Source organism: Oryx dammah, unplaced genomic scaffold (assembly GCF_014754425.2).
Source record: "Oryx dammah isolate SB20612 unplaced genomic scaffold, SCBI_Odam_1.1 HiC_scaffold_19, whole genome shotgun sequence".
NCBI lineage: Eukaryota > Metazoa > Chordata > Mammalia > Artiodactyla > Bovidae > Oryx > Oryx dammah.
The window spans coordinates 75,980,089-75,994,041 of NW_024070203.1; the positions used below are offsets into that span (position 1 = coordinate 75,980,089).

The following is a 13,953-nucleotide window of genomic DNA, read 5'->3' on the forward strand; positions in this document are numbered from 1 at the left end:
ACACCAGTGGCACCTGGTGTTTCTCTCTCTTGCCTTTGGTCTTGTTATGTAGTCTGACTTGCCCCACTAATTCTCCATAATTCCATTTGAGCCTTGCCTCCTCTGTAAGTGTTCCTTAGGCTAAGATGACTTAGTTGGAAAAAGGAAAAGTGAGAGTAATGCTGGACAGTCCCTTCTCTGCTTCTGTTGAACAAGTTGGATTATCCTAGAAAAGTAGGTGAGGACATTTCTAAGAGAAGTGGGAAGAAGAATCTTCCCAGGGCATCTGAGATGCAGTTTCTTAGGACTGGGGCTTTTGAAGCTGCATGTCAGGTTGAGAATTGGATCAACTGATTCAGTAGTACATAAAAGAAAGGAAAAACTGAAGACTCCATCCAGGGGCAGGTGAGTCAGAAATCATCCTTCAGGAAGCATCCCATCCAAGCAAAGTTGCGAAAACAGGATCTAGGGTAAAGGGGAAGTTGAACGTGGAGAGGTTTCCAGTGCTCCTGAGAGTAAGTTTTTGTCATGTTAAGGAGTTGTTAAAAACACTGAGCCTGACCAGATGGAACTAGGGGCATGAAATCATTGAGAAAGTTGTAAATGGAAGCAGCTGGCAAAAGATGCATCCAAAGACTGATGAGCTATGGAGACTGCCAAGTTAACTTAGATGGTGGCAATTTGTAGTGAATCCAGGAAATAAGGTTGTGTGCTTCTGGTGGAGAGTGAAAAATTTGATGGGTATTGGGCTCCTTTTTTTTTCCTTTGATCATCTAATATGAAAATAATCTGAATTGAAATTTCTTTATCATTATTTGCAGCTAATGAATTTTTCTGTGTACAGTATTCTTTTCTTTCACAGCATAATTTTTCCTTTACATATTGTACTATACAAATTGAGTATTATCATGATTTATCCAGATTCATGATTGGAAGAATACTTGCTAATATTGGTTAAACAAATGTGCTCCTTTCTTCCTAGGCCTCCTATACTCAAACAAAAGATTGGTTTGCCTTAGCAAAACAATGTCAGCAAACAGTACCCACCTTTTCATTACCATCTTGTGTTTTCCACGACAAAACGGAATCACCAGTTGTTTCATCTGTTTCTGGTAAGCAGAAAAGGACAAGGACAAGAATGGCCCCAGAATTCCTTTTTACATCTTTTGTTGTTGTTATTCTAAACTTACAACAGTTAGTGAATAGGGAAAAAACCGGTATCTCCTGCAACTCCACCTTCTACTGTTTTCTAAGAGACAACCTGGGATAGTGAGAAGAAGAGGGGTTTAGAACCCAACTCTGGTACTTATTAGTTTTGACTTCTGCAAATTTTCCCCTTCTGGTAACCTTGCTTTTGTCATCTGTAAGATTAAACTAATGATGCGTACATACTGAATATATAAAATGTTTAGTGCTTGGTACCTGATAGACAGTCAATGAATATTTGCTTTATTACTATTTCCTATTACAGTTTACAAATTCTTATTATTAAGAATTTGAAATGAAGTGGGTACAACCTTTCCCTCCTCCTAAAAGTAAATAGTGATTAATGGAACTTGAGTTATCCTACTGTTTTTAAGTTCAGACGATTTTTCACCTTGAAAAGCAGATAAATGTCTGCTGTTGGTGGGTGAACTTTGGTGGGTGACAGAAACTTTTCGTAAATAAAGGGGACCTTCCAGAAATGGTCCAGAAAGGACTTCCGTGGTGGCTCAGATGGTAAGGCGTCTACCTACAATGGGGGAGACCTGGGTTCGATCCCTGGGTCGGGAAGATCCTCTGGAGAAGGAAATGGCAACCCACTCCAGTACTCTTGCCTGGAAAATCCCATGGACAGAGGAGCATGGTGCGCTACAGTCCACGAGGTTGCAAAGAGTCTGACACGACTGAGTGACCTCACTTTCACTTTTCACTTTCATGCATTGGAGAAGGAAATGGCAACCCACTCCAGTGTTCTTGCCTGGAGAATCCCAGGGACGGGGGAGCCTGGTAAGCTACAGTCCATGGGTTTGCAAAGAGTCGGACAGACTGAGCGACTTCACCTTATCTTACCTTACCTCCAGAAACAGTAGTAATTAATATATGATATTGCTAGAGGAAAAAAAAGTCTAGCAATGTGATTCAGGAAGGGAATCCCGCAATTCACTAAATTATTGCATAGTTCCTTTGATAAGTACCAGAAACCTCAGAGGGTAATAAATCTGGAGTCTCTAGAATTGAACCTAAATCTAGGTAAAGAGGAAAATCATCTTTCTAATTGGAAATTACGGAATTTATAGATTTCTTACTCTTGCCTCCAAATAGTGAAGTAGGAAATTGGAGAGTGAAGTTAGTGAACAGAGAAAGAAAGGATACCAGGAAAGCAGTGAGCAGAAGTGCCAGGCTTGTACTCTCTCTCCATGTTTGTGGGGTTAAGTGTATACCCACTATCCTTTCACAGGTCTACAAAAGTCTAATCTCAATTTTAGGGAAATTTATTATACATATTTTGATTAAAATTATGAAAAGTTTTCAGTTTATTGAGATTTGAAATCTGTTACAGAGAAAATTGAGGTTGGGACACATGGATCAGGGTTTTCCTGATCCGTGGCTTTGTGAGCAGTAGATTTGCCATGTGAAACAAAGCACAGACATCAGATATTTCACTGATATCTGACAGACTAAAAAAAAAAAAAAAGGCTAGACTACATCTTTAGAAAAAGTGTAAATGTAGTCCATTTGTATTTGTAAGTCTTCACAAGGACTTTATGCAATTTTTAAATTTTAATGATAGGTTGTAAGTATAGTAGTAATTGAATTTTTCTCATAAAATAGTCAGTTTAAAAATTGCTAATATGACTGCAATTCTGGTCTGTTCATCTATCATCTCATCATCTATGGTAGCTAATTTTATTTTACCATGCAACAGGAAACATTAAAGTGCACACAATCATTTGGTATACACATTCTAACTCTTTAATGGACTTGGCCTTTGCATGTTGACATTATCAGCCTGAAATATTACATTTTAAAAGTGTGTCATGTCTTTTTAAAGATCCTCTTTATTGAGGATAGCAAATATTTAGTTCATCTGCCACCAATATCCTCTTCAGGTCCAGGGAAAATATGGCCAGTCCCTGTTGGCACTTCTTTTCTCTCAGTTCAGTTCAGTCACTCAGTCGTGTCCGACTCTTTGCTACCCCATGAACTGCAGCACGCCAGGCCTCCCTGTCCATCACCAACTCCCAGAGTTTACCCAACCTCATGTCCATTGAGTTGGTGATGCCATCCAACCATCTCATCCTCGGTCGTCTCCTTCTCCTCCTACCCTCAATCTTTCCCAGCATCAAGGTCTTTTCAAATGAGTCAGCTCTTTGCATCAGGTGGCCAAAGTATTGGAGTTTCAGTTTCAACATCAGTCCTTCCAATGAACGCCCAGGACTGATCTCCTTTAGGATGGACTGGTTGGATCTCCTTGCAGTCCAAGGGACTCTCAAGAGTCTTCTCCAACACCACAGTTCAAAAGCATCAATTCTTCAGTGCTCAGCTTTCTCCACAGTCCAACTCTCACATCCATACATGACCACAGGAAAAGCCATAGCCTTGACTAGACAGACCTTTGTTGACAGAGTAATGTCTCTGCTTTTTAATATGCTATCTAGGTTGGTCATAACTCCTTCCAAGGAGTAAGCGTCTTAATTTCATGGCTGCAGTCACCATCTGCAGTGATTTATAACATCTAGTTAACAGTTAAAAGAAAACTTTTACATTCATATCTAATCTAATAGCCTTTTATGATTTAATACAGAGAGTTTTATCTTTGATGATGGAGTTCACCCCAGGACGAAAAAGGGCCTATTAAAAACCACTAGATTAATCTCCGAATTTGAAGAAGATGGGTCTGTATCTCTACAGGACACTCCTTCTCAAGCTCTTCTGAGGATATACCTTGAAAAGCAACAGAATGTTGATAAAAGCCTGACACTGCACTTCTCAACATGTGAAGAGTTTTTAAGATCTTACATCTCCTTTATTTTGAGAGTGGCAATTCATCAGATTCTTGGAGCAACACTTAGAGAAAGCCCAGATTATGTAAATTTCAGAAACGTAACAGAAGTGGTATTTGATGACATTGGGGGGCCTACCTCTAGCAAGAATGTTTTGTTCAATGAAATGCTAAGGGATAAGTCGGAAAACGTGTTAGAACAAGCAGCTTCAAAACCTGTCGGCGCTGGACTCGACGGCAGGGCTGATTGGCGTATTTCTCACAGAACTTATGACATTGGCAATAGAAAGGAGTTTGAAAGATTTAAGAAATTTTTAAAAGGTACCTTAGGGGAGAAGTATTGGTGGCTATGGATGGATATTGAGAGGTTAAAAGTTCTTAAGAATCCTGGAAGACATCAAAGGTATTTCTATTTTTTTTTCAATTGTTTTAAAACCAAATTATAAGATATTAGTTTGGGTCATCTAAGCACAGACAGAAGGCCTGGAATGAATATATACATGTAATTTATACTTTTAGAAGAATTAATAATAAGATTTATTTTATTATAATTAAATTGATTTACAGAAAAGGTACCTTATGCCAGTGTAAAGGGCTGGCTGTTCCTGGCAGCCTGCTCAGTTAACAAATTCTGCGGTCTTTAGCCAGATGCCACTTAGACATATCTGAATGAGATATCTGCTGGATACGATCTGCTGGAGAGAGCCTCTTAGGTCCGATGGGGCATGGGCCTTTGTTTAGCTGCTCCATATGTGTTAGGTCACTATAAGTCTTATGAACCTTGGAGGACTCTGCTTTACGTCCTTCTCTTGTCTGTGTTCTCCTGATCTGCTCTGAAGTAGACTGTGATCCCCATTAAAGGTTTGACTGAGTAAATACTAGAGACTGGGTTATTCCAGTTACTCGGAGGCATTCAGATCACAAAGCTCATTCTTGTACATAGTTATAAGAGCAGGGGTTACCAAAGGGTTGATTATGAAGCATGACCTAATTGACCCTGGGATGGAAGGCTGCTACCTCTTTCTAAGACATGTTAGGGAAAGGCTATACAGTCAACCTACATAGGTTCTTCAGAGTTAATACTCTATTAGTTCCTATTGTTGCTGTCATTAATTGCCACAGACTCAGTGGCTTGAAGCAACATAAATTAATTTTCTTCTGATTAAAAGGTCAGAAGTCTAAATGGGTCTGCAGGCCTGCATTCCTTCTGGCACTCCAGGGGAGAATCCATTTCCTTGCCTTTCCCACTTCTGAGGCTATCTGCTTTCCTTGGTTCAGGGCCCCTTCCTCTGTCTTCAGAGCCAGTGGCACGACATCTTTCCTCCTCTCTGACCTCTGCTTCTGTCCTCCCATCTTTTCTCTATGACTGTTACCCTCCTGCCTCCTTCTTAGAAGGATTGTTAATGATTACATTAGCACCAGCTAGATAGCCCAGGATAATCTCCTCAAAACCCTAATCACCTCTGCAGAGTCCCTTCTGCCATGTAAGATCCCATTCTTAGGTTCTGGAGATGAGGGTGTGGACATCTTAGCAAGGCCATTGTTCAGCTCACCAAAACTATCCTTCCCATTCCCACACCTGTGGGACCTATTTTTATCTTCACACTGGTACTCCTGTAACTCACTTTTGGTTCTTTGTTCAGTTGCTCAGTTGTGGTCCTACTCTTTGTGACCCCACTTTTGGTTCTAAGATATTTCATTAGTTGCTTGAAACATTTTGGAAGTGAAAATATTTGGCTAGTTGAATATTGTGTCACCATGTATGTGTGTGCCCATTTGTGTATGTGTTTTATTTCAGACATATTGAGAAGATGAAAAAATGCTTTCTAGTGAGCAGTGGAGATTACTACCTTTCTGCAGAAGTCTTATCAAAATTTAAACTACTAGATGGATCTCAGTGGAATGAAGAACACTTAAAAAAAATTCAGACTGAGGTTGTAAAACCTTTACTTCTTTATTGGTAAGAAAAATAATGAGAATCAAAGTTATTTGCTTTCACTTTTATTAAGCTAGTTACAGGTTATACTTTTTGTCTTAAGGATATATGAGTTATGGGAATTTTAAATGACAAGATTATTATATTATCCTCGGCCTTCTTTAAAGTACCTATCCTTTAGATAATGTTGGTGTTTGAGGGACTTGCAGTTCAGTTCAGTTGCTCAGTCGTGTCAACTCTTTGCAACCTCATGAACTGCAGCACGCCAGGCTTCCCTGTCCATCACCAACTCCCAGAGCTTACTTAAAACTCATGTCCATCCAGTCGGTGATGCCATCTAACCATATCATCCTCTGTCGTCCCCTTCTCCTCCTGCCCTCAATCTTTCCCAGCATCAGGGTCTTTTCCAATGAGTTGGTTCTTGGCATCAGGTGGCCAAAGTCTTGGAGTTTCAGCTTCAGCATCAGTCCTTCCAGTGAATATTCAGGAGTGATTTCCTTTAGGATGGACTGGTTGGATCTCCTTGCAGTCCAAGGGACTCTAAAAAGTCTTCTCCAACACTATATTTCAAAAGCATCAATTCTCGGGTGCTCAGCTTTCTTAATAGTCCAACTCTCATATCCATACATGACCACTGGAAAAACCATAGCCTTGACTAGACGGACCTTTGTTGGCAAAGTAATATCTCTGCTTTTGAATATGCTGTCTAGGTTGGTTATAGATTTTCTTCCAAGGAGCAAGCATCTTTTAATTTCATGGCTACAGTCACCATCTGCAGTGATTTTGGAACCCCAAAATTAAAGTCTCTCACTGTTTCCGTTGTTTCCCCATCTATTTGCCATGAAGTAATGGTGACCAGATGCCATGATCTTAGTTTTCTGAATATTGAGTTGTAAGCCAACTTTTTCACTCTCCTCTTTCACTTTCATCAAGAGGCTCTTTAGCTCTTCTTCACTTTCTGCCATAAGGGTGGTGTCATCTGCATATCTGAGGTTATTGATATTTCTCCATTACAAGATGGGTTTTAACTCCATGTTAACTTTGTGAATGTATCCTCCTACACTTGACCTCTTATGCTCAGTATCTCTTCAAATTGATGTGTGTGTGTTTGTGTGCATGTGCATACATGTACAATAGCTCAAGTTAGATTTATCATCTCAGTAAACATTCCATGAACACTTCCTGTGAGCCAAGTGCTGTGCTAAGGGTACAAGGGTAAAACATAGTCAAATCTAGTGGTCCTACTCCAGTGGGAGGAACCTACATGTGAAACGAGCGTACTAAAAGCAAGTGTAGTGGATGCACAGGACACAGAGAAGAGGTAGTATTTCACCTGGGACTCAAGGGACTCGAGAAGCATGGAGAAGAGCATGGGCCTCATGAAGGAAATGTGTGCTATCTGAGGATCAGTGAGCTGTCCGGTGTGGCCATGATCGATCTGATGATGTCACTTCCCTGCTTTAAGGCTTTCACTAGTTACCCCCAAGCTTTCAGTGTAAGGTTCAAATTCCTTAAGTTAACAAATAAGGTCATCATGATTTGCCCCTTGCCTCTGTCTCTCGATTATCTCCTATCTAGGTATTTCAGATTACTTGTATACTTTGTATTTTCTCATATATAGAGAGAATGTTGTTTTTCTCTGTATAAATTTCTGTTCTTAAATATTTAAGAAGGGCAGAAAGGTATAAATTATAATATGCACCTATATACACACCACCTGGCTTAAAAAGCATTACAAAAAATATAGTAGAAGCTTTCCTTTTCTTAAATTTTTGTTTTGAGAGAATGATAGATTCATATGAAGTTGTAAGGAATTACACAAAGATTCTGTGTACCTGTTACCCAGTTCCCTGCCAGCCCCGCCCCGATGGTAACATCTTGCTTAACTGTAGTACAATATTGCAGTGATGGAATCGACATTGATAAAGCTCAACAATCTTTTTTCATATTTTGCCAGTTTCTCATAATTTATTTCTCTGTATATAGTTTTGTCACATGCACTTGCCATTACAGTCAAGATACAGAGCAGTTACATTACCACATGCATCCCTTTGTATTGCTCTCTTATAACCATGTCTGCCTCTTACCTTCCCCCTTTCTCATAATTACTGGAAAACTACTCATCTATTATATAAATGAAATAATGTAATATGTAATCTTTGGGGATTATTTTTTCATTCAGGATAATTCCTTTGAGATGCATCCAAGTTGTTTTGTTCTTCATTACTGAGTAGTATTCTGTTGTGTGGATGTTACACATTCAGTCTCCCATTGAGGGACATTAGGATTGTTTTCAGTCTTTTGATATCACTAATAAAGCTGCTGTGAACATTCATGTACAGATTTCTGCATGAACGTAAATCTTCCTTTCTCTGGAATTAAAGTCCAGGAATGAGATTAGTGGGTTATATAATCTGTTTTTAGTTTCAGTAGTGTTGGTGGCTCAGTCCTGTCTGAATGACCCTTTATGACCCATAGACTGCAGCCTGACAGGTTCCTCTGTCCGTGGAATTCTCCAGGCAAGAACACTGGAGTGGGTTGCCATTCCCTTCTCCAGGGGATCTTCCCAACCCAGGGATCAAACCTGGGTCTCCCGCATTTCAGTCAGGTTCTTTACCGCGTGAGCCACTAGGGAAGCCAGGGCATGGCAGCCCACTCCAGCATTCTTCTCTAGAGAATTCTGTGGACAGAGGAGCCTGGTGGCCTACGGCCCGTGGGGTCACAAAGAGTTGGGCGGGACTGAGGGGCTAACGCTTTCACTTTCAGGGATGATGCCTATGGTGTCAGCCTGAGAACTCTTTGTCCAGTGCTATATTCAGAAGATTTTCTTCTGTTCTGCTCTTTAAAAACCTTACAATGCTATGTTTTAATTTAAATCCATGGCCTATTTTGAGTTAATTTTTAAAGAGGGTGTGAGGTTGAGGTCAAGGTTCAGTTTTGTTTTGTTTTGTTTCTTGCTTATGGATATCCAGTTGCTCATCCTCATTTATTGAAAAGGCTGTTTTTCCCCTTCTTTTCTATGTTTTACATTAACATACAGTAAAAGCAGACTGTATAGATTCCCGTCACCACTGTGACAGTCAGCGCACAAACATCACCCTAGGAGACTCTCAGAGCACCCTTTTGTCATCAGACTCTTCCTCCTCTCTTCACCCCTGGCAACCACTGATCTGTTGTTTGTCACTGTATTTTTGTCTTTTTTTAGAATGCCATATAATTATACAGGATTAACTTTTTGAAACTGACTTCTGTTGGTCAGCACACTGCCACTGAAGCATAATGCATCCAAATTGTTGCACCTATTGTAGTTCATCCATTTTGTTATTTTGACTTTCCAGTTGTTCATTGTTGGTAAGTAGAAATGTGATGCGGAGAAGGAAATGGCAAGCCGCTCCAGTATCCTTGCCTGGAAAATTCCGTGGACCGAGGAGCCTGGTAGGCTACAGTCCATGGGGTCTCAAAGAGTGGGGCACGACAGTGACTAGCACTTTGAGTTTCACCTTTTTCCTGGGCAATTAGACTCTTTAAATATGGTACCCCAACACATGAGGCTTCTCTCTCTGGTCTGTGTTCTGATCATCCTGCTGCTGGGAAGGGAAGGGTGGGCTGATTCTCCCGCACCTCCAGGATGGTGCTCTGGGGCTGTCGCTGGAAGTCGGAGAGAATTGCCTGGTGATGGGGGGCCCCCAGCAGCTGTACCATCTGGATACCTACATCCCCCTGCGGATCAACTGTGATGAGAGCAAGGCAGCCTTCCATCAGAAGAGAAAGCAATTGATGGTGGCGATGCCCCTTCTGTCAGTCCCTTCTTGACCGGATGTCTTCCTGTGCTTCTGTGTTGAGGGGAGAGGCTGGTGGCTTCTCTAAAACTGAAATAAAAGATATTTGCCTTTGAAAAAAATAAAAGAAATGTGATGGACATGTGTGTGCACTCAGCTCAGGCTGGAGAGAGCAGAAGCCCTTCCATCTCAACTGCTAACCTCAAACAGGCCGCCTGTGCCTTCTGGCTCTTTTGGTGCTCCTCCATTCTCAGGGCCACCGTCAGGCACTTCCTTCCTCCTGTGGCCCACACACCGATGTCACGCAGGTCTTGTGGCTGATTTTTGTACCCACTGCCTGTATACTGGGGTTTGTGGGATACCTCGTCACATTAACACGTGTTATTCTAAATGTTGTCCATGAGTTTTTGGTTTTGCTATCTAGTCATGCTGCCTGATTTTATGAAGGGATTCAGAGATGTAGAAAAACAATATTGCTGACATTGCCATTTTCCCAGAATCCTTTCTTACCTTTTTTCTTGATCTAGCTAAATCCTGTGTATTCTTTAAAATTAAAAACCTAAGTATAAACAAATACTCATGTATTTCCCACCATGTTGGTTGGGAAATAAAGCATTGTGAAGACCCCTGAAGGTGCCTTGCTGGTTACCCCATCCTCCATCCACTTGGAGGGAGCCACTTTCTGAACCTGTGATTACCACCTTACTTTTTTCATTGCAGTTTTACCAACCATGTATGCAAATAAATCCCTAAACATGTATTTTTATCTTCCTGCTCTACAGCTTTATAAAAATGGAATCGTGTTGCCTGCCATCTTTTGTGTCTTCTGTCAACATTAGGGGCTTCCCTGGTGGCTCAGACCGTAAAGAATCTGCCTGCAGTGTGGGAGACCTTGATTTGGTCCCTGGGTCAGGAAGATCCCCTGGAGAAGGAAATGGCTACCCACTCCAGTATTCTTGCCTAGAAAATTCCTTGGACAGAGGAGCCTGGTGGGCTGTAGTCCATGGCATCACAAAGAGTCAGACATGACTGATTTGACTGTAACTGTATTGAGAGTTTTTATCAATTTTCACTGTTGTATACCGTATTCCACTGCATCAACATACCATAGATTATTTATTGTTTAAAAAAATTTGTGTCATTTTCTCATTTTACAGTTACAAGCAATGCTGTACGCATATCCCCTTTTCCAAAATAGTTGTACCAACTGCACTCCCACCAACAGAATATAAGAGTACTTATTACTACAAATTCATGATAACATTTGATAGTGTGAGATTCTTAAATTTTTGGCTGTGTATTTGGTATGTCATTGGTGTTTGGTGTTTTTAATTGGCATTTCCCTGATTATTGTTGATGCTGATAACTTTTCAATATTTAGTGGTCATTTGGATTTCAGCTTTCATAAGTTCCCTGTGTATCTTCTTTGCCCACTTTCCTTTTGAGAGATACATAGATAGATGGATAGATATGATAGATACACGTAACACACACATAACATAGCAGGGAGAGGATAGGGAGCAGGAAAAGAAGAAGAAATTATTAGAAAAGGGATGTGGCAAGACTGATCATTGTGAACACATATTATATGTTCTGATTTTTGAGGCTTATTGCCTAGATTAATCTTAAATTTTTTTTTTCTCTAACTAGGGCCCCAAGATTCTGTGTTACTCATACATCCTCAACAAAACATGCTAGTGCTGAACTGAAATTCTGGCACCTTCGTCAAGAGCAACCAAGGAAGGATGTTGACCCTTTCCCACAAATGGCAACCCTCTTGCCATTAAGACCCAAATCTTGCATTCCACAGTTATCTGAGATGCAGGTAGGTTGTCCAGCAATACTTTGATCTCTTAAGTTTGTACTAAAATGTCGATGCTTGGGTTTTGTACACTTGCCCTGAAGTTTTATCATAAGCTTTTAATTTTTTTTTTTTTTGGTTTTTGTTAATGTACATGCTGCAGCAATTAGGAAATAAGAAAATCTATGGATCGTTCCTCACCAGTCTGCCAATGTGATTTTTGAACATGCACGATCGTGTTGCTTACTTGATCAAAACTCCCTAGTGGCCTCCTCTTTCAGTCAGAATACAGGCTAGAGTCTTTATGCAGCTGTCCATGGCCCTGCTAGCTTCCTGGCCTTATTTCCTAGCATTCTTCTCTAGCTTACACCACTCCATGCTGTTCCTGGAACACACCAAACAGACACCTGAGAGTGTTGCACTTGCTCTTTCCCTTCAACTGGAGCACTCTTCCTCCAGATATGTGTGTGGTCGCCCCTCACACACCTCGGTGTCTGCCCTGGTATCACTTAGTCAGAAAGGCTGCCCTTGATTCTTCCATGTAAGCACGCTGTGCAGGCCAGCACAGATTACTATCCAAGCTCTCTGCTCTGCTTTATTTTGCCTCATCATACTTCAGACCACGCTGATTTATGTTTATTGTCTTTCACCTCCTACCAGAATATAAGGGACTTTTCTTTGTTAACTGCTTTCTCTCAGTGCCTGGAATAGCGCCTGGTGCTTAATAAGTATAAACTGAACAAACAAGTGAAAAATAGCAATGGCAAAATTAGAAATGGTGAGCATTATTTTCACAACAGGGAAGAATAAGATAGGACCAAAAATAGGAAAAGTCCACAAAGAGAAGAAAAGTTAACCAAATTTACAGAGAAGAAGTAAATAACCCTATGTGCTTTGGCACAGAGATGTAATAAATGTAGCTAAGACATACATTTCAGAAGTAAAGAGCCTTATTACTCTTTCTAGCCTTTAAAGGTGTCACAGAATGTTGTGTTGTTGACCATAGTCACACACGACCCCTTCAAAAATGATTACTTTGTGATTAAGATATCTTATTTTTAAAAGTCAGGAAGATATATAATGTGACTTTTAAAATTCTGCTTCTACAAGTAGTGCTTTAGAGCTGCAGATACCTTACAGTTTTTCTGTCAGTGGTTTCTTAACCCTGAATGCATTCTAGAATCACAGAGAGCTTTCAGACATACTGATGCCTGGGTCCCACCTTCAGAGAGTCAGATTTAATTGATACAGGCTGAGTACATTCAATTCAGTTCAGTCGCTAAGCCGTGTCCAATTCTTTCCAACCCTGTGGGCTGCAGCACACCAGGATTCCCTGTCCATCACCAGACCAGGTGAGAGTCACTCTCTAAAATCAGGAGTTTGGCTTAAAATTGAGGTTCTCATCCTGCCTGAACATTATTATTTTTGGCCTCCTCGTGTGGCATGCGGTATCTCAGTTCCCTGACAAGGGAGCTAACCCATGTCCCCTGCATTGGAAGGTGGATTTTTAACCACTGGATCACCAGGGAAGTCCCTAGAGTCACATTTTAGAACCTATATTTTAATAAGATTCCTAGGTGATTTGCTGCAAAGCACCACTACAAGTTAGTGCTTCTCAAGCTTCAGTGAGTCACCTGAAGAACTTGTTAGAATAGAGACTTCAGGGCTCCTCCTTAAGATCAAGGTTCAGTAGGTCTGGGGTGGGGCCCAAGGATTTGCATGTCTGACAAGCTTGCTCCCAGATGATGCTGGCTTGTGGTCCACACCTTGAGTTAGTGTCATTATAGTGAACTAATGGTTTCTTAGCCATTATGTAGACACTTTTCTGACTTCTTTGCCCCCAGGGCCTTTTTGTATGCAGCTTAACTGATCAACCGAGCTTCCTTGTTAGCCCCTGTGACTTTGTGACTCAGTCACCAGGTTAATACAAATCTTAGAGACTAGTGTAGTGAGCACACTTGGCTTTCTGAGTGCCATCACCACACATTACCATCAGTGTTTTCTAGTTGGGTAACTCATTTTGATCTCATTCTGTTTCTCCTTGGCAGAAAACAGTGTAAGCAATGGAACTTGATTCTATTTGCTATATTTTTCCTATTTTAAAACTTAAAATATCTTTTATACAAAGTAAAATTCACCTTTTTGTCCTGAAATTTTGGACAAATATATACATTGTATATCTACCATCTCAGTCATGATATGGAATAGCTCCCTTACCCACCCCCAGTTCTACTGTCCCCTTTTGACAGTATTTTTTTTTCTATCAAAAGAAAAGATTTTTTTTTTTTCTTTCAGGCTACTTTTCTAGCTTTTTCCCAAGCCAGAAAGCTCAAAAATACTAACTTGGGCCATCTTTTAATTTTAAGTATAATACACTTAAATTTTTTTTTTTTTTTTATATTTAGAAAGCTTTTTATAGTGGTAAAAGCACATGGATCACAGCCTTGTCTAACTCAAAGAAACTATGAGCCAT

General features: G+C 40.5%; 1 protein-coding gene across 5 annotated transcripts in view; it reads left to right on the forward strand.

Moving 5' to 3' along the window:
- RGS22 (regulator of G protein signaling 22) overlaps positions 1–13,953 on the forward strand; it is a 136,844-nt gene that overhangs the window by 41,948 nt on the left and 80,943 nt on the right. For all 5 annotated transcript variants that reach the window (XM_040260987.1, XM_040260990.1, XM_040260989.1 and 2 more), the window contains 4 exons: positions 962–1,091; positions 3,767–4,367; positions 5,763–5,924; positions 11,330–11,504. In XM_040260987.1, coding sequence (XP_040116921.1) covers positions 962–1,091; positions 3,767–4,367; positions 5,763–5,924; positions 11,330–11,504 — 1,068 coding nt within the window. The remainder of the gene's footprint in view (positions 1–961; positions 1,092–3,766; positions 4,368–5,762; positions 5,925–11,329; positions 11,505–13,953) is intronic.